The 20,567-nt window shown below is 36.8% G+C and overlaps 4 protein-coding genes across 9 annotated transcripts; all 4 read right to left on the reverse strand.

The window, feature by feature from the left end:
- Window positions 1–2,709: 2,709 nt before the first annotated feature.
- Window positions 2,710–11,102, reverse strand: LOC103830053. 3 transcript variants are annotated; one of them, XM_033274769.1, is made up of 4 exons: window positions 10,696–11,102; window positions 10,429–10,600; window positions 7,063–10,335; window positions 2,710–7,029 (listed from the first exon to the last, which is right to left on the reverse strand). In XM_033274769.1, the coding sequence occupies exons 1-4, from the start codon at window positions 10,810–10,812 to the stop codon at window positions 6,212–6,214; spliced, it is 4,380 nt and encodes a 1,459-aa protein (XP_033130660.1). In that variant the 5' UTR covers window positions 10,813–11,102; the 3' UTR covers window positions 2,710–6,211. The 3 variants fall into 3 exon arrangements, with proteins under 3 accessions (XP_033130660.1, XP_033130661.1, XP_033130659.1); XM_033274770.1 differs by having other exon boundaries at window positions 2,710–8,394; window positions 8,446–10,335; window positions 10,696–11,099; XM_033274768.1 differs by having other exon boundaries at window positions 2,710–10,335; window positions 10,696–11,095.
- LOC103831384 (putative thioredoxin H10) lies at window positions 10,838–12,963 on the reverse strand. Of its 3 annotated transcripts, none has more exons than XR_004449131.1 (5): window positions 12,509–12,794; window positions 12,266–12,409; window positions 12,047–12,169; window positions 11,713–11,962; window positions 10,838–11,633 (listed from the first exon to the last, which is right to left on the reverse strand). XR_004449131.1 is itself a non-coding variant. In XM_033274774.1 (5 exons), exons 2-5 carry the CDS (start codon window positions 12,545–12,547, stop codon window positions 11,813–11,815), a joined length of 456 nt encoding a protein of 151 aa, XP_033130665.1. In that variant the 5' UTR covers window positions 12,548–12,603; window positions 12,727–12,963; the 3' UTR covers window positions 10,838–11,812. The 3 variants fall into 3 exon arrangements, 2 of the variants coding, with proteins under 2 accessions (XP_033130665.1, XP_033130664.1); XM_033274774.1 differs by having other exon boundaries at window positions 10,838–11,962; window positions 12,509–12,603; window positions 12,727–12,963; XM_033274773.1 differs by having other exon boundaries at window positions 10,838–11,962.
- A 76-nt stretch (window positions 12,964–13,039) lies between these two features.
- LOC103830055 (quinone oxidoreductase-like protein 2 homolog) lies at window positions 13,040–14,810 on the reverse strand. Its single transcript, XM_009105755.3, has 6 exons — window positions 14,387–14,810; window positions 14,198–14,306; window positions 14,036–14,127; window positions 13,663–13,921; window positions 13,448–13,591; window positions 13,040–13,370 (listed from the first exon to the last, which is right to left on the reverse strand). The coding sequence occupies exons 1-6, from the start codon at window positions 14,731–14,733 to the stop codon at window positions 13,275–13,277; spliced, it is 1,047 nt and encodes a 348-aa protein (XP_009104003.1). The 5' UTR covers window positions 14,734–14,810; the 3' UTR covers window positions 13,040–13,274.
- A 407-nt stretch (window positions 14,811–15,217) lies between these two features.
- Window positions 15,218–18,500, reverse strand: LOC103830056 (stomatal closure-related actin-binding protein 3). Of its 2 annotated transcripts, none has more exons than XM_033274771.1 (12): window positions 18,225–18,500; window positions 17,685–17,993; window positions 17,375–17,596; window positions 17,119–17,265; window positions 16,965–17,033; window positions 16,811–16,894; window positions 16,531–16,714; window positions 16,328–16,444; window positions 16,186–16,244; window positions 15,963–16,094; window positions 15,701–15,850; window positions 15,218–15,619 (listed from the first exon to the last, which is right to left on the reverse strand). In XM_033274771.1, the coding sequence occupies exons 2-12, from the start codon at window positions 17,967–17,969 to the stop codon at window positions 15,593–15,595; spliced, it is 1,476 nt and encodes a 491-aa protein (XP_033130662.1). In that variant the 5' UTR covers window positions 17,970–17,993; window positions 18,225–18,500; the 3' UTR covers window positions 15,218–15,592. The 2 variants fall into 2 exon arrangements, with proteins under 2 accessions (XP_033130662.1, XP_009104005.1); XM_009105757.2 differs by having other exon boundaries at window positions 17,685–18,130; window positions 18,224–18,500.
- Between the last annotated feature and the right edge of the window lie 2,067 nt (window positions 18,501–20,567).

A 20,567-nucleotide genomic window follows, 5' to 3' on the forward strand; every position in this document is an offset into this window, starting at 1 on the left:
TGTCATATTTTGAATTTTAAAAACGACTATAAATTATTAAAAACGTTAAATGTCTCACATTAAAATTTTGTGATCAATGGTTTAATTTTTTTTTATAATAACAAGATACAAATGATCATAAATCGTATGAATATGAATTTACTAGACATTCATATTATATAATAATATAGTTTAAAATTAAACTATATAACATAGAGTAATACTTAAGTATGATAATTTCTAAATTTTAATTGAAAAAGTATTGAAATTTTCATTAAAAAAATCGCACATTAGAATTTTTTGTTTATCATATGAATATGAATTCTCAATAATAAATATTTATATTAAAATATACTGTACATTTATGTCCATGTCATTGAAATTTAATTATATACAATATAAAATAAATAAAATGATTGTCTTGATTTATTTACCAAAAAAATATCATAAATAAACAAGATGTATTATTTTGATTTATGTTTTTACTCTAATTTAATTATATACATAATACATAAATGAATACAAATAGATAAAAATTAGTTTTATATATAACATTTTTTCAGCGCAATTGCACGGATCTTAAGCTAGTAGATATAGTACACTAGATCTTCAGACGCCAATAACTCCTCTCCACATTTGTGAGCAGATTCATAAATGAGATTCGTCATAAATACTCGAAAGTGTAGTTCTTGTGTCTCAACTATTTTCAATAATTCAAAAAGTTGGTTTTCTAGCCGAAGTTAAATGTAAAGTAAAACAGCTGGAAAATTTATTGTTTGAAACTTACTATATAATGTCGTTGTAATTATCTTTTGACATGATTACTAAATTTATTAGGCCAGCATTTTTGTTTATCTCTATCGAACCAGAATTGGTCTCTGGTCTCTGATGTACACAGTGGCGGGAGCTAGATATTCGGTTTACATGGGTCATTTATTCATATTATATTAACTTAAAAGGTATGTGTGGGGTTTGAACACAAGACATGGGGTCATAAAGGAAGATTTTTACTAAATCACCAAGAAAATAAGTATGTTAATAAACCTATAACATAAGTTAAGTTTTATAAATTTCATGTGGGTCAGATGACCCCCGTCAGGTCAAGGTGGCTCCGCCACTGGATGTACGTCGACCAATAGAAAGGATCAAATGAATAATTTCTATCTAATTTGATAACAATATTGTTAATTAGAGTTAAGCAGAAGAAAAAAAAGAAAATATTGTTCATTAGAGTCACGGGAACAATTGAAAAAGTTATACTATTGTTATTTCAAAGGGATGATGCGACAAAAGGTCAATGGGAGAAGAGGTGTTGACAATGGAATAAATAATAAAAGAATGATTAAACATATAACATACGTTTGCACTTAATCTAATCTGAATATTAGCTGTCTTCTTATAAATAGTTAATTGATAGTATCCTCCATTAAGGAATTGCTAGTTATCGATTGAAAAACTACGGAGTGGTTACCTATATTTTGTGTGTTTTTGAAGGTGGCCTATCTTATTTAGAAAAGGTGCATTCCATTTTCATTATTTATTGAATATCACCCTGTCCAAGTATGAGCTCTATCAAAATTTTCATCAAAATCCAGTTAGTTTTCCTACTCAATCGATTTTTGTAAATATAGATCATTTTTTTTGTTTTCAAAGGTTTCACCGCAAGTGGATTATTATCGATTTGCATGAATTTTATAGTACATTTACAAAAGACGAAATAACATGGTTTTCAACAATGTAGATACCAACTCTAAAGATACTTTCCAATTGGCAAAAACTGAATCAACAGTTTGGATTGAGGCATATACATCACTAACACAATGGGTCACCCAAACTAGAGAGGTGGAGTCGGCAACATTACCTCACATACCGAAATGATGGTGTTTTACGGATGCGTCACGAAAGGATCATGCCAATTACTAGACAAGGTTGGTATAGTACAATGGAAGGATTTGATGGGCTGATGGGGAAAGGAACACGAGCGCCAGCCAGACTTTCACCCTTCATTCAGAATTAGAAGTCATCATCTAGGAAATGGAAAGCATGAGGAAATTATGACAATTTCACGTACCGTTTGCAACATATTATTCTCAATTGGTAAAGATGGTTTGGGAATCAGAAGAATGACATTCCTTTACAACTTATTTGGATGACATTCAGCTATTGAAGAAGATTTTCAATCATTCAGAGTTCATATATGTACCCCGAACACATATATCAAAGGCAGACAGTCTACCACGCAGTGCTCGTAAATAACCGTCTTTTGTCGTTCATACACAGTTACTAGTTTTTGTTCACAGAGTCTTAACTAAGTTTGTCTATTGATAACAAAAAAGAAACAAAATTGTTGTTGTTTCTAGCAGGGCTGGACATGATACCCATTAATTTTGATCTGATTCGTTATTCGTTTCGATTTGATTCGAAAAATCCGGATATCCGTAAAACTTCAAATCAAGCAAATAGCAAAGTGTGAAATCTGTAAAAAAAAAAGATGCAAATTACAAATTTTTTTTAAGAAAGTCGGATTCCATATATTTATAGATATGTAATGCAGTTTTATATACATCCATTATATATATAAATATTTTATGAAATCATTTGGTTAATTTTTTTTTATTTTAAGTTGTTTTTTTCAAATGTTTGTTTTGGGTTGCTGTATATCCAATTTAGTTTTTATGCTGAGTCAAGTAATAACATATGAGTTTTCTTATTAGGCTTGTTAATATTGACTTTTTTTTTTGTTTTTGATTTAGATTTTCTATTAAAGATGTTAGTTTTTTTATATGATATTATTATTTTAATTGATATTACGACGGTTTATTTATTTAATTTTAAAGTTATAAATACTTAAATATAATTGACGGATCGAATCGAAAATCCATGTATGTTTAAAAGAAATAGGGATATTCGGACTTCTGAATATTTAAAACAACTACGGATATCTAGAATTTTTAGATCGAAACGAATTACAGATATAAATATTCGTTTGTGATGGAGATGATCACGGATACTGCGAATTTTCTGGATATCCGATTTGTACCGAGGCCTAGTTTTTGGAGTGTTAGTATTGTTGTGTTTTAACCTTGCTGTTTAGAGTGTTAGCATTGTTATATTTTAGCGTCGTTGTTTAGTTTCATTATGCATCTTTGCTATTAATTTTCACTGTGATGTCTGTAAAAAATTGAAAAATTGGTATAATTTATGTGTGTTCCAAGTTAATTTTTTTTAACACATTAATTCCAAGTTAGTTATATACATTAATTCCATCGCCTCTGCATGATAAAATTTACAAAGTAACATTTTGTAAACGCTGAATTGTTATGACGCAAGAAAGTACCACCTTTCTATTTTAAAATAAATGTTATTGAAAAAGAGATTGTTGTAAATGTTTTTCATTAATTCTCATAAAATGTACTCGCTATACAAACACAAAACACGCATGGTTAAGTAAAAGAAAACAAAACTGTGATTAACCAATAGTTAATCATCGAAAACTGTTTAGGCAATACTGTTCAACAATCTCATACTCTGAAACGGTGCGTAGAATCAAATATGTACAGTTTATTGTGACGTGTAAATAGAATTACTATGACGAAAGGGGTGAGTAGTGGGTATCGTATGCTGGGACCAATATTTGTATAAACGCACACATTTCTTTTTCACCAATATGAGTTTGTGGTGCGATCAAAAGGGAAATATAAACAAGGAAAATAAGAGGAAGCTTCATATATCATGTCTACAATGAGAAAGTTCTCATTGGAATAAGAATATTTCTCTTTGTTCAGGCCGGGGAACATGATAAAAAGTGAGGAAAAGACTGAATAAGGAAATTCAATGGAAATATATTTGATTGCTTGTTAATACTTTTAAAAATTCACAACCTTAAGTCATAATTTCCTTGACTCTAGCTCTTTCCTCAAACACAGTCAATCTTCTTAGGTTCATGTCTCTCCCAAATCCTAAAAGTCAAATTCATTACATATATATCTGCGTTCTAACTGTTTTGAAGTTGTAAAATCTATTAATAAAGGTGTTTTTTGTAGATTTGTAAGTTCGTTATGAAACCCAAAGGAAACTACTGAATTTCACTTTCAGTTTTAAACAGATTCAAAACAAGATAAATTTATCTCATAAGAGATTTATTGAGAAAAGACTAAAGAATGATACAAGACAGAAATTGAAATAGTTCATGAGAGCTTTATTTTAATGCAAGAACAAAAAGAAGAAGCTTTATATTTTATTTTATTTTCATAAACAAAGTATTTTCCAATATATCATAAGAGAGGAAAGATCCCTCAAAACTGCATGCAAAATAATATTCACATATTATCATTATAAGTATATGCATATTAATCAAATTTTGCTATAAACCCCAATTTGATTGTCTTCTCTAATAACACAATCTTAGACTTTATGTGGCTTAATATCAGTTTCATTCAAATGCTTAGCAAATATTGTGGTCTCATAAAGACCAAAAGAGAATTTTAGGAGTCTTTCGAGTCACGTAGAAACAAGTACGACCATATATGTATGTGAGCATGGTCCTGATTTCTGAACATCAATTAGTGCACATAACGAATTAATGCTGGGCATGCATTAGGGAACGTTGAAGATATTCTAAATACTCCCAAACTAGACTTGTAAAGTAGGCATTGTTGCAATTAGGGAAGTTGAAGATACTCCCAAACTACACTTTGTAATCATAGATTATTGTACAGTTTGAAGGTAAATTAGACAACGGGAAACACAATGGGTTTTGGATTTTTGTTTGATGATCAAATCCTAAACCCTACAAATGAGTAGTAGTTTGGCCTTACCCCGTGAAGATGTAACGTCTCATATGATATTGTTTGGACTAATCATGTTTGTTTTAAACGATCAGAATGATCTTTGCTTGGTTTGTATATTTGCGTAGATTTTTTAAGAGACTTCCCTGAATTTTCCAATTAAACTTTGGCAAAATACATGAGATTAGAATAAAAAATTGGATTATCCTTGAGAAACAAGGTGGCCGGGGAAAAAAAAAAGTATACTGTCTGAAAACGGCACGTTGTTCAGTTGTTTATATGTAACATGGCACAAAGTGTAAAAGACAAATGACAAACGAATCGTCAAAATTTGATTATAGCAAGGCAGGAGAAAATGCAACGATGCTCAATCTCAAGAACCAGATATCTGCGTGGAATGACTATGGCATGACTCTTTTGGATGGGATTATGAACACATGTCTTTGGGCGTATTCAAAGTTGCGAACTTTTTAAGTAACATTTTTGGAATTAAGTAAGAAAATAAGCACTACTGTACATCGAGTAATTGGGAATCACATTGTGTTTTGAACTGGTTAGTCCTAAAACTCAGGTTCTTCTTTAATTTTCTGACACGTAGTTCTTTATGGATACATCCGTTTTGATTGGATAAGGAAGACATTTCTCGAGAAACTAGAAGTAGGGGACAAGTAAGTAAGTAAGTAACATGTCACGGTTGTAAATACTTGCTTAAAGATTGAAACTTTACTCTCTCTTTTTTTTTCCCAGAGTAAGATAATAAGTTAGTATACACTACTCATGGAAGTTTCATGTTGATTGTTCTGTTTTCCTTCTCTTTGAAGATAATAAAAGGAGAGAAGTCATTAGCTATATTTTTAGAATATCATGTGGATTAAACGTGTTCTGTTCCAGTTCAGGTTTCATAAACAAAATTTACTTTATTCTTCTCCTCTCAAACTTGCACCAAACTGATAATAAAATTGGCCTTAGTTATGTCTCAGTGGATATATATATATATATATATATCAATTTAGAGCAGCTTTCTTATTGTTCATTCATATGATCTGGACTTTTTTATATGTTGAGTTATACCGCAGTTACTGATTTCTATTTATAGAAAAGTCAGACCTTTTTCACTGATCTTTGTTATTTCGATTGTGTTAGCTTTGTTAGGTGCTGCATGTGTGATTTCTCTGAATGGAATGTTTATGTATTGAATCGTAACAGCTCCTGGTAAATCATCATTTTTTTCATTTTTTGTCTTTTACTTTCTTCAGATGGAATCTGTAACCATGTATCATTTTTAAGTAAATGAAGAGCACAGCTCTATATAAAAAAAAAAAGCTTGTTGAAAACTGTACATATAATCCAGACACTTGCAAACAAAAATGAAACAATGTACACACTGTTTTGCATTGCAGGTACAGTCTTGAAAGTATGGGGAATGATTCTCTGTAGTACTGCCCTCAAGCTTTCTTGCCGAAGAACAATACATCAGAGAGTGATCCTGATGAGTTGATGGGAGAACGCATTGGTGAAACTATGTGGGTACGCATTGGTGAAGCAATCGGAGAACGCATCAGGATGTGCAGTGGGGAACCAGTGGGTGTGTGCATTGGTGAACTGAGAGGTGAAGTTTGGGTTTCATATAACGCAAGACGCAGACCCACAATCTCAGAGGGATCCGTTGTGTTACAGAAATGAGAATATGGTTCAGAGGTTAGTCCTGACCTCTCATTCTCTATCTGCAATGGCTCTAAATGGTTTCCCAACATATCCTCTTCAGCTTCACTGTCTACTTCGGCCATTTTGCATGGGGATTCATGGCCTTCAGATGCTGGTATGTTGTGTTCAGTGTCGCCTTGTTGTTTAAAGGTCTGCCTTAGATTCACTTGCTTTTCTTGAGACTTCTCCAAATGAAACGTTATCCTCTCTTGCTCAAGTGTGTCATCATGACTGAGCTTGAATAAATCATCCCTTGGTTCAAGTGTCTGGTTCAATACCACTTTTTCATTTTCACACTTCTCCAAGTGCAGCGATGGTCCGTCGTCTGCTCTGACGCTTGCTTTAAGCGCTTTGGCTTCATAATCATCCACCAGCCAAGGCTCATCCTCCTGAATCTCAGCTCCTTCTTTTGAAACTCCATGGTCATTAAAAGATCCCCTTAAGCTAGATTCTGATGCATCTTCGTCCGGTTCAAGCGTTGTCCCTAGCTCATATTGACGGTGACGAAACGTTAAAGCTCTCTCTGAAGTCCACTCAAATGTCTCATTCAGTTTCATTGGTTCATTTTCACACTCCAAGTGCAGCGATGCCATATCTTTTGCCACTTCTCCTTCTTGTTGCGCTTTGGTTCTGCTGTCAATCACCAGCCTGGGCTCCTCCTCATGATATATATCTATTTCTTTTGAACTAGATTCTGATCGTCCATCAGCATCCTCGTCTGGTTCAAGCCTTGTCACTAGCTCAGAGTCATGCAGACGAAACGTTGGAGCTCTTTCTGAAGTCCATTCAAATGTCTCTTCCAATTTTATTGATCCGTTTTCACCCTTCTTCAAGTCCAATGCCACCCTATCTTCTGTCTCTTCGTGTAGTTGTAGCTCCTCCTCCTCCTCCTCCTCGTGGAAGTCAGCTCTCAACTTTGAACTGACATGGTTATTAAAGGAACCAGTTGAACTGGATTCCGATCCTCCATCAGCATGCTCTTCTGGTTCAAGCATTGTCCCTAGCTCAGAGTCATGCAGACGAAATGTCGGAGCTCTTTCTGTCCATTCAAATGTATCTTCCAGTTTCGTTGAATCATTTCCGTACTTATCCAAGTGCAATGATGGCCCATCTCCCACCATTAGAGAAACTTTTAGCTCTTCGAATTTGTTCTCATCCATCAGAGAAGGCTTCTCATGAGCCACAGCTTTCTCATTTGAACTTTCATGGTCACTGGTGGAATCTGTTGAACTGGATGATCTTCCATTCGCATCCTCTTCCGATGCAGACATTGTTCCTAGCTCATACTCATCCAGACGAAATGTTGGAGCTCTTTCTGAAGTCCATTCATGTGGATTGTTATGATAATCCTCCAAATGGAACTCAGCTCCATCTTGCATTGCCTCTAGATCTTCGTTTTCAGTATCCATTTGATGATGAGATACCGACCTCTCTTCACCTCTCTCGCCTATGTTTGTCTCACCCGTCTTCTCAAGAGAAACAACAGATCCATCTTCGACCATCTTGGCTGGCTCAAACGTTTCATTTGTCTCATATCTATCCTCCTCATGTATCTCATGCCTTTCTGTGTCATTGCTCAACTCTTGTTTTTCACTTGGTAGCTCATACACATACTTAGACTGATCTGATTTAGCATCTTGAGATTCCTGAAATACAGCACTCTCTTCTGAACTTTCATGGTCACTGAAGGAACCCCTTGAACTGGATTCCAATCTTCCATCAGCCTCCTCATCTGGTTCGTTTATCGTCCCTACCTTTGACTCATGCATATGATTATGAAATGTTGGAGCTACTTCTGAAGTCCATTCAAATGGTTTGCTGTAATTCTCATATTCCTCCAAATGCAAACCAGCTCTATCTTCCATAGTCTCTTCTTCCCATGTTCTTTCACCTGCATACTCGAGTCTTTCATAGGAATCTTCTACATTCTCGTTTGGAAGAAGATCCATTTGATGAGATACCGATCTCTCTTCACCTCTCTCGCCTTCTATGCTTGTGCTGAAAGTCTCACTCGCCTTCGTGAGAGAAACAGCAGATCCATCTTCGCTCACTTTGCCAGTATCATATATTGATTCCTCTGACACAATATACCTGACACTGTCACCAATGGTCGTATCCAACTCTTGTCTTTCACTTGAGTTCTCATACTTGGACTGCTCCTCATGAGTCCTGGATGTTGTTACTGTATCCTCACCTGATTGTCCTATAAACCTCTGGTTCTCGTTCTGTGGTGCAGCTGATATGATCTTTGTATCTTCATATGCTTCACCATTGCTTGAGCTGTTGTCACAGATTGAATCTCCAGTGTACCGAGATTTGTCTCCCATGCTATCCTCCCATTTACCTTCACCTCCATATTCTTCCTTCTCTTGAGTCTCCTCCCAACCAAACTCTTGATTGTCTCCAGTATTCTCAGACAGTACACGTGTTTCCGCACTATGAGATACCGGTTTATCTGCAACTCTCTCAGCTTCTATACTTGAATCACTCATTCTTTCCTTCTTGTATACTGGAACCTCTAAGGACTCACCTGATCCATCTCCAAACATCACTTTAAGAGTTTCATTCTTCTCATATAATCCAACCTCCTCTAGATCACAACTGACTCTCTCAGAAATGTTGTTATCCATCTCGGTTGACTTCTCTGAACAAGCTTCCTCAGATTTCTCTAGATGCTTTCTTGAAGTGTCTCCGATACTCTCACTTGATGCAGATTGTTGTTCCCTCAACTTCTGGTTCAGTGAAGGCTGCAACGCCTCAAGTTTCGAATCTAATAACGTGCTTGACATGCTCCTTGTGTCTTCTTTACTCTCATTATCCTCAAAACTTTCCACATTCCGTCTCAAGATCACATCATCATTGTCTGAGCAGGACATATGACTTTCATCATGACCTTCTGAAGCTGAATCCTGATGATTACTAACAGTCTCCTCAGCAAAACCAGTATCTGCTTTCTCTCGAACAAAGAAGTTAAGTACACCGGAACAACTGCCACATCTCACTTGATATCCCTTATGTTTCCCATGGAGAGACACCTGAGGAAGCTGTAGAAGTTCTAAGCAGTAGGAACAAGTTGCAAAAGGCGCTCCACCCGCTGAAGGAAGCACATAGCGTTTCACCACCGGCTTCTTCTTTCTGACATCCTTCTTTTTGTCCCTTTGAGATCTCTTCTCACGACTTGTCCCACTCTTGGAATGCTCAGAGTATGTGGAACGAAGTGGCGCTTGATAACTACGCTCAGAGTACACAGAGCTCCTGGGTTCGTAGAGATTATGATACTGAGAAGACGAGGGATAGTAGTTTTTATTAGATGTCTCACCAGGGAAACGAATTGGTGAAGCACTAGCAGAAGATTCTTGAAACCAGCCTTCTCTCTCCTTTTGCTTGAATTGGTTTTGTTGGTGATGATGATAATAAGACTTCTCGGATGCAGAAGCTTGAGACCCGTGAAAGGGACTATTGTAGCCATACTCATACGCAGAAGAAGGGGAAGGACTAGCTGGATAGAAAGGAACATGATATCTCCTCTCATGCTGTGTCCACTCCGAGGCATTGCTGCGTGAGTTATAAGGAGAGCTTCTTGCTGAAGCATAAGCATCAGAGTCACCGGTCACGCTGAACTCATCAGCCCTTCTCATCCATTCTCTGTGGACATCAGATGTCTCATGCTTGTAAACAGTTTCCGAATCATAACCCCTTTCAACAGAAGGGGATGCCCTCGAGTTGTACTCCCGGTGAGTGCTTCTAATTGGAGTTTTACTACCCGCTTCTGCAGATTCTAACTGTGTACTTAAACTACGGTTTTGAGAATAAAGGAGGGCCTCTGGAATAGAGTCGCCATTGCTTTCCAGGTCCCAACGTTTTGCTACATGTAAAGAAAGAGCACAAGAAACAGAGAACACTAAGCTATTGTGAACATGAGTATGGGTTATGGGGGAGTTAAAGAAGGCTATTGTACCTTGGAGAATGGAGTTGCATCCACTGCATTTGTAAATAGTGGCATCTATAGGTTCTTGGAGAAGCTTGTGGCACTTGGGACATCTCACGATTCTAGACTGAGAAGACAGTCCAGGTGCAGTTTTGGTCTTCATGCCTCTGAACATATGCTTCAAGTCTTTACCACTTACCAACTACAAAAATAAACATGCACAACAGCTCAAATCCAGAACCAGAGAATCGGTAATAGGAAGAATCAGAAGCCAAAGAGAGAAGAGAGAGAAGTCACCTTAGAACGAAAAATGGAGAGGAGCCTAGGTGAAGGTGAAGGTGAAGAATCTGGGGATGGTTCAATAGTTTTCTTGGAAGAAGATTGGGATCTGCTGTGTTTCTTTTTCTTCATCATGGTGACTTATCTTTGATGAATGATCTTTTTTTTTCTCTTCAGGGTACAAAGCCTTCTTCTGTTGATGATGATCTTTCAAGCAAGCAAGGAGATATTATTACTATATGAATCAGATCAGGCACATGAACTAGAATAAAAAAAATCAAATTGTATAATGGTCAAGGTGATGATAGTTCAACAGACTTGTACTTGTTTATTTATTTATTTCTTTTACTTATGAAAAATTAAGATCTGAGAGTTGCATTGATGGAGAGACAAAAGTTTTGGTCCAGTTCCTAATTCTTAACGACTGGTTCTGAAAAGTCAACTTTGGAGATCGCCAATAAACAGCAACTTTATTATTGTCTTTATATTTTTTGTATTTATAATAGATTGGATCTTTCTTTACAAAAAGAAAATTGTTTATTTATAAACTTAAAAATAATTCAACGTGCATCTTTGTAATTTGCCAACATAAAGAATAGTGTTGATGACCGATCCATTTTGAGCTTCAATAATACGCTAAACTCTTTCTAACGACGTTTAATCTGTGACTAGTAGCACTAGCAACACATTTCGATGGAAAAATCTTTCATTCTACTACCGTGTTTGACACTTTGTTCAGGTTTTCAAATAGAACATAATTCACGTCTAAAAATCAATGAAGAATTTTAAACAAATATGTACTAGAAGATTTTCTTTTACTGTTGGGAATATTATAACCATTTGAGAATATATAAAAAAGAGAAACAAATGCATTTTCACAAATGAAAACTAAAGAAGACATGGCTGCTATATAAACCTTCCTCACCAAACGCTTCTCCATCATCTCCATGTTTTGTCTGAAACAACGTTAAAAAGAACATAATCTTACCAAATGAAGATCTTGAAGGATTAAAAAAAAAATCTCATGACACTTACTTCATCCGCAAGTAACTTCTTGAAATCACTTCCTCTGAACAAATTTGTGACAGACAACGGAAGAAAACCTAACTCTGTTTCTCTTCTGTTGGTTAAGATTTTATGGTTTTTTGAGTAAGAGATCAGCAGCAGCAGCTGTTTTCTTCTGAAGCTCTGAGGTTTCAGCACCAACAAGCTTATCCATTTGTCTCCCATCTTTAAGGAACACTATAGTTGGTGTAGCTTCTACATTCCATTCATCACTAAACTCCTGTTTTTTTTATTTTCACAAAATTTCAACCTCAAATCCTAAAACTTCATCTCAAAAATCACAAGAGTTTTAGGTTTTACTTACAGCAAGTTCTTCGACATCAATGGTTACAAATATCATTGAAGGGTATATAGAAGCAAGTTTTTTGAATACTGGTTCTATCTTTTTACACGGTACACACCACGGTGCGCTGAAGTACACCACAAGCTGTTTGGTTTATAGAATGATTAAGCTAGTTACACAGATAGAATAAGAGGAAGAGTCATAAGAAAATGCAAACATGTTTTGAAGAAGGAAGCTTACAATCATGCCATTGTTGTTAGCTTCTGTGATCTTTTCTTCCCATTTCTCGATTTTGGTTACCGGATGGACCTTTCCTTTGGGCCCATGTTGGCTTCTGGCTTGAGCCTCGTCCTTGTTGCTGCTGCAGCATATACATGACCATAACTGTAAACATAAAAGGAGTCTTCTGTTTAACATTCAATGGCTACAAGACTCAAACACAAGATGTTGTAGCTAACAAAGAACACAATATTTAATCATTACCTTTCTACAACAAGGAGTTCTTGCACAGCGGTTTCCCATCAACTTTTTACACAATCAAATCAAGATTTGCTTCTCATTGGCTCAACATTCACTCCCTATATCAAACAAAACGAAATGGTAAATTCAAATGGCACATCTCACAACAAAAATGGTAAACTTGTGCCCTTGACCTAATGTAGGTATATCACAAAAAGAATAGGCTTAGGGAGAGAGTTGACCTTCTTCCAGCTTTTAATGATTTGTGTTCTTGTATTCAGAACAGTTTCATTCTAAAGGGAGGAGATGCAAGGACACAATATGAATTTTTCTGTGGAAGATTCAAAGAGAAACATGAAGAATTCAGAAAAGGAGGGAGTCAAATCACAAGAACATTGGATAAAATCAAAATGAAAACGTTTTTTTCTTTGGGTTCTTTGATGGAAAACTATATCTTCTTGATGATACAGGTGGTCTTGATGAACCATGATAACTGATTTGCTAATTTTGTAAAAAGACAACATAGATATATGATAGTCTCATTACAGCCTTGAGTCTTTGGATTATGTACTGGTTTCTTTAATGTTTAAACCGATACTAACCGGAAATACAGAACCTTTATCTTCCCTCAAGCCAAAATAGGTAACATATTGCAAAAAGAAAGGAGATTTCTACAGAATCCAAACAAAGTTATGATTATTAAATTCAAACAGGATGTGGTAAACTACATTATTACATAATAAACTTATTAGAGACACAGAATCGGTTCACTGCTGTGGCTACAGAGAGTCTATAGTTTTGAAGACAGAGTAGCCTTGTGGTCGAGAGCAATCATCACTTTTCCTATTACTTTCCTGTCTTTGATGGCCCCAAATGCAAGATTGGCCTGTAATTCAAACAATAAGTGTTTTATTCACATGTGTTTTGTATTTTAATATCATGAATAATGAATCGAGTTTTAACCTGGGAGAGGCTATAGGTATGAGAGATGTGCATGGTGATCAATCCTCTAGAAAGCCATGACAGTAACTCTCTGATGGAATCATCAAGAACATTGGGCTGGTGGATTTTGTAACTGCCCCAATAAAGACCATGAACCGTCCAGTTCTGCCACCAAGTTGTGTTACAAACTTAGAAGATTCGATTCTCTCTATCTACAAGACAATCATTGTATTTACCTTAACAAGGGCTATGTTAGCAGGAATGAGAGGTACTTCACCGCTTGCGAAACCAATCACCAGAATCTGAGCTCCCCAGTTGAGAACTTTCATGGAGTCCTTGGTGAGTTTCCCTCCTACAGGATCATACAGAACATCAACTCCTTTAAGCTTTCTTGTCTTGACGAACTCTTTGACGCTTGTAATAACATTCTCACTCCCTAAATCAACAACATGATCCACTCCCATTGACTTCAACAGCTGAATCTTCTCACTCCCTCTGGCAAAACAAAATTTTTTTTAAAGAACTATTATATATAAGTCGTATGACCTCCAAATTAATCGATTCTTTTATTACGATTAACCAAAAAATGTTTATAGCCTCTGAACCAACCTAGCAACTGCAATGACAACGGCTCCACAAATCTTCCCGATTTGAACAGCTGCAAGGCCAACACCACCAGCAGCGCCAAGAACCATCAAGACCTGCATCAAAACCAACAGAGTTTCTCAGTGGGATCATCAAGCAAGAAAGAAACTGAAATCAAACATATACCTGACCAGAGGTTAAACGAGCTCTATGGACAAGAGCAACATGAGAAGTCCCAAAGGCAACAGGAAGTGCAGCTGCAGCGATCATGTCGCATCCTTCCGGTACAAGGAACCTGAAACAACACCACACCAACCATCATGATTCAAACTAAAACAAGATAGAGAGAGTGTTTGTGTTGATCTAGTAACGAACAGGAGAGACTGGTCGGCGACGATGAACTGAGCGTAGGAACCGAGAGCGGCGAAGGAGCACACGCGATCACCGACGCGGAATTTGGTGACGGCGGGACCGATGGCGTCGACGATTCCGGAGTAGTCGGAGCCGGGGATGAAAGGCAACGGAGGTTTCTCCTGGTACTTTCCGAGAATCTGAAGGTAATTCGCGAAGTTCAAGCTCGTTGCTGTGACTTTGACTCTCACCGCTGTATCGGAGGTTAGAGGCGGGATCGGGTGGTTTTTGCTCACTTCCACCGGAGATTCTGGACTCCCTGTCTCCGTCGCCGTCGGATCTCCCAGTTTCCGGCAAACCAAAGCCTCCATTGTTGATCTTCCTTACACGATCTTCCTCTGTCTCTTAGTTGTTCTGTCTTCAATGGTTGTTGGATATCTAAATATCTTATCTATTGTCTGAGTAGACATAATGACATCATTCCCAAACGACGTCGTTCCACTTAAACCATTGTTCATCTCCCTCTCTCTGTCTTTTAGTTGTTTTGACTATCTATGCAAGTGCTTTTGTCTTCTGAAATTGAAAGCCGATCAGAAGCAGCCAAGTGGAGTTTGTATGTTCCATGGACTTGCGTATACACTATAAAGAGAGTATGGTTTCACTAAATTGATCATGCCACCATTCCACTCTGTAATTGAATGAATAACTTCTCTAGTAATTGTTATCGAATTCTTTTACGTTACTATCAAAGACATGTACAATACATATATTTTACACATATTGGAGTCGGCTTACTTTAGTCTTTTATGATCGTTATGGCTCTGTGTTGATTACTTCATACAGTAACATATTTGATAATGGAGTTAGGAAATTCTCATATGCTTGTAATAGTTACAATCCGCTGTAGATTTCTGATCTCACACTCATAATCTGATTAACAATGTTGCATCCTAAACATCAGAAAAAAATAATGGAAATCAACTAAACAAACCAAAACAAAATCAGACATGGAAGCCATATCAAACAGATGATCTGACAAAAAGGAAACAAAAAAAAAATGAAATCTGCTGCCTATAATAAAACTCTGTGCAGCAACAGTGAGAATCCAAACTTGCACCTTCCTTCTTTGAGCCACAGTGTGAAACAAAAAAAAAACAAACAAACAACACACACAATAACAAAAAAAAAATCAGGTGGTTGGTTAATGACAATGTCTTGTTCACCATTTGTTTAATCATCTGGGCCAAGCAATGTAACCTGCAGATTTAAGTAAGCCTGTTATGTAACCACAGTGATTTCAAAGTCTAAAAATAGCATTTCAAGGATAGTTTTGCTTACATTGCAATCAAAAGCGTATTTTCGAGCAAGGGCTATGGCTGTGTTACGTTCTTGTTCTGACTCAAAGGTTAGTGTGAAAGTTAGACTCTTTCTTGGCTGCCAGAACAACGCTTTGGCCGGAGCCTTAATATTGCCTCTAACTCCACAGAGCTGAATGATTAATATACCAAAACAAAACCATTTACATTTGTAAGAAATTTTCATTGAATTTTTCAAAGACATGTTTTAGTGAAATAGAATGAAGAAAAGAGTCACTAAATACCTGCATGGATGTTGAGTATATTTCTCTCGCCTTTGTGATCCATCCTCGAGACAGCTTTATCCTCGTCTTTCCAACAGTGAAGACATGAGATCGGGATGCATAGTCTTGTCCATTCATCTGTGATATAACCACCTGAAACAGAGTTGAAAATGTTCAGCTTACTAGAGCATAAACTCCATGCAACTCTTTTCAAAGTAAACAAGAAGAGTGTTGTATAACATACGCTGAATTCACTGTTGGATTTTTTCATCAAAGAATCTATTCGGGATTGCAAGCCAGCCTCTGCAACTCAATACGCCATACATACATTCACTTATTGTCAACTTAAAATGTTTGTAAACGTCTATGGTTTTTGTAATACCAACCAGGATTAATTGGACCATTGGTTGTAACTGTGACTTTGTGTCCATTTGAAAGAATGTCTGCCTGTAAGATCCTCCCAACATCAAATGGTTCTGGAGCATATACTACTTGGTTTGCACCTATGAGAAAGATATGAACTGCTCAAAACTAAACTCCATTTACTAAAAAAAAACAAATGATGAAGCAAACAGATAGGTCCAAGTACCAGATATAGCTTCCCTTCGGCTAGTTTCACATGCTGCACGGTACCACTGGATCGAACAGTTGGAAAGATCTATAGCATTATCTGGAGCATTGACACGGATTTTTAAGCAAGAGCCGAGACTTTGTGTGCTTTCTAGAACAAATGGACAAGACTTGGATTCTTCAGCTCTTTTGATTGTTGCTATCTTGAGATGTATGATGGTTGTTGTCAAAGGAAAGAACAAAGAAGTAAGCAAATAACGAATTAACTTCAACTATGTTGAATCCTAATATAAAAATACCTCTTGATGAAGTCTAACAGAGTTCATATACTTCTCTTGGATTCGACTTCTTAAACCATGAAGCTCATGTTGCATGCCCATCACCTGCATTATAATACACAAAGAGTATAAGTTTTAGTCTTACCCATCAGTTATGAAAATGATGTAGTAGTACCTTTGTTGGGTGATGCATGCGTTTGATCTGTCTAGCTTCCTGAACCTCCTCAACCATTTTCTCAACATCCTTTTGTAATCAAAACATATGTTAATTAGGAAGTTTTAAACGTTACTATATCAGAACATAATACAAAAGAAACTATGAAACTAACCGGTCCCTGAGCTCTAGAGGCTTTAGAGCTTCGCTCCTGTTCTTCAAATGCCTCTCCAAGTCTAAGCACAACGGCTCTCGCACTTTCGATCTCAGCGCATGCAAATGACTTTTCATGGTTTACTAGTTTCTTTGCATCTTCTGAAGTCTGACATCATGATAACAAGACTGAGTCAGAACCATTAGTTTCATGGACTTCCAACGTAAAACCAATTGATGATAAATAACTGGATTCAATAATAGCGTTGAGGCGAGACCTGCTTGAGGAAGTTTCCAAGTTTCTTCACTTCAAACTTTTCTTGAATTAGTTCACCTTCATTCTGAGTTAACTTCACAGCTAGAGCTTCAACCATGGAGATAGCTTTCTCCACATCTTCCTTGTTCTGCCCATCCGTGCGTCCTCTCATGTATTCCAAAGCATCTCTTAGCTTCTTCAACATAACATGTCCCTCCAAAGAAGCCACCTCTTTTAGCTTTGCCTAAAACATTACACAAAACTCAGCAAAAAAAAAGGGAGAGAAAAAATGTTATGAGAAAACAGAACAGAACAGAGAGATGTGTAAGAACCTCATCAGCCAAACTAACAGCTGCAGCCAACTTCTTGTCAAATTTACTAGCGAGGTCACGCACTGAAAGACGCTTGTGCTGATCAGACAACAGTTGGCTCTCTTCCTCGACGGTTTCTTTCACTGATGGACCTTTCTCATCTTCCTTAGGTTCATCTACTATCTCATTATCAGGTCCTAACGTGTACGTTGGGAAATGGTTAGAAGCAAAGCTCACATCCGTTGATACTGTAAGAACTGGTTCTTGTAATGTTCTTTCTCCCGTTTCAGGACACACTTTCGTCATCTTTTTTACAGGATCTTTCTTTATCTGTTTTAGCAAGAAGAAGAAACAAAAGAGCAAATCACTCTCAGTAACATTCTCTTTTCACGAGATTACTGCATTCCAACATGTTTACACCAAGTGAGAAAGAGACAGAGCATCGAACAGACGAACACATGTGGAAACTATAAAGGATAGAAAAGAAATGTTATGTTGGAGACTATACGACAAAAATCAAATAGAAATGAAAGACAGAAACAGGAAGAAACAGAGCTTACGGATATCTTGGAGACTCAGAAGTAGAGAGTATCTTTAGGAAGACAGAAACAAGAAGAAGAAGAAGAATAATAAGAAGAAGAAGAATAAAGAGAATTGGGTCTCTCTGTCTCTAGTCTTCGTCGTTGGGTATCTTTATCTCTTTTTAACTTTTACAAAAGCGTCAAAGACGACATGATAAGTGTAAAATGTAGAGAAGAAAAAAGAGACACTTTTGTTCCTCTGAATCTTCTCTATCTCTCTCCTCGCTAATACTGCTTAATGTATATTATCTCTCTCTCTCTCTCTCTCCCTCCCTCTTTCACGCCATCATCGTTAAAAACCCAAAGAGTGCAAAAAAGAAAGAAACGATTATTTTGTTGACAGTGTCCCGGTCTGGTCTCTGTTTTGTTAGGCGACGCGCTGTTACACGGCGTCTGAACCACACGCTTTGGCGCGAGTTATGTGATTCGTTGCGGTGGGGCCCGATCCTTTGCCTTCTTCATTTTTTTTTTCTTTCTTTTGTAACTTTTCTCTTTTTCTTCCACATTATTATTGACTAGGTGCTGAGATCCCGCGCAAGCGCGGAGCTGGTTACTTTAGATATCAGTGGGGCAGTATGATTTACGGAATGTTAGTGTTGTTTAAGATTTGTGCAAATTAAAGAATAAAATTTATCTGAAATAAGACAACAAAATTGATCCTAGCTTTTGACGATTAACTCAAGTTAGAGACATCTCCCAAAACGGAAGAAAAATTCAAAAAGTATAATTAAGGTAAAATATAGAGAATATGAAAAAGGCCTAAACATGAAACAGAGAGCGTGGAACAACGGAAAGGGAAAGAGAAGAAGTTGAAGAAGCTTACGTCAGGTATATGAAATTAAAAAGACAGATATTGTGACAGCGCAACACCAACTTATTTGGGGGTCCATATCAAGTTATCAACTCTGTATATATCCGTTGTTTGAATAAATATTCAAAGTTTCAAATTATTTGCATTACAAAATTATTTTATTTTTTCAAAATACACATTGTTTGCAGTACTTGTTAGGGAGCTCAAGGACCGTAGTAGCTTATATTAAAGCTACACTAATCTTCATCGCTAAGATCACACATTGTCTACATCCTCAACGTTAGGATATTCCAAGTAACACTTCTCCTCGTCTTCCTCGTCACGGGTTCCATCTTCATCTTGTAAACTCCAAGTAACCATCTTCCAAAACGCAGCACTCCACTTCTCTTCCCTCTTCAGGCTTAGCGGTGGTCTGTGACATAATCCAGCCGTTGGATTGAAACAGAGCTCTTATATTGGCTTTGTGGTTCATAAGAATTTCAAGAATGGTGAAACTGGAAGCATCGTGGCGAGTGGCTCTCCTTCTAAGGAGATCTGCCCCCTGTGTGAAATAGTTTAACAAAACATAAAGATTAAAATAGTTTAACAAAACATAAACGAAGGTTGACGTTTTTACATTATGAAAAAGTAATTGTGGGTTTAAAATGTTTGGGCTCAAATTATATTGGGCTCTATGTCAAAAACCTGATTTGAACTTAAAAACTGAAAATAATAAAAAACGTTAGGTTATCTTTCTTTTTTTTCTCCGTTGTCGGGATAGCATCACCTGTGGGATCCCTGGCCTGATTAGAGCTCAAGTTTGTGAGATTGGGGAGCGATAATAGTGTGATGCGTTATTGAAGAGGAGTTTACTTACATCAGTTAGGCTTCGCCTGCATCATTCCGTTGTCGTTGGTCCTCGGGTGCTTCGTCATCGTCGGAATCTGCAAAAGAAAAGGTTTTAATTTGTTAAGTAAGATGTCTTTTATTTCTTTTAGATACGGTTGCTAAAAACATAATTCATTCAGTTTTCTTGTTTTGTTTGGAGATTGCAGGGATGAAACCGTGGATCACAGAATCTTGTAAGAAAAACAGAGAAAAATCATTAGTTGTTCATAAAAAAACCTATAGACAAAACCAAAACAAAAACATGAAGACATGTTTCATATATGAACAAAGAATAATCAAAGCATAGTTAAAGTGATAAAAAAATAAATTAGAAACAATCATCACCAGTTTATCAAGGAGGAGACTGGTGATGTCCATAAACTCTCCATTTTTGTTAATGTTCCTGGAATCCTATAATCGGATGAGCCGACCAACAATGGACTGAATGGACCTTCCAAGGCGGAGAGAGTTGAAGGTGGAGTAGGGAACGGTGGCAATGGCGGCTGAAGCGGCTGGAGCAGCTGGATAAGTCATTTTTGCGACGGATGTGAGAAAGTAAAGCGATCGGAAAACTGAGAAAGAAAAGTTTGAGACAAGATGGAGCTTTTACCTCGAGGGATTCTATATATATGAGAGCTCTGAAGG

This window comes from Brassica rapa, chromosome A07, assembly GCF_000309985.2.
Source record: "Brassica rapa cultivar Chiifu-401-42 chromosome A07, CAAS_Brap_v3.01, whole genome shotgun sequence".
In the NCBI taxonomy this organism is placed as follows: domain Eukaryota; kingdom Viridiplantae; phylum Streptophyta; class Magnoliopsida; order Brassicales; family Brassicaceae; genus Brassica; species Brassica rapa.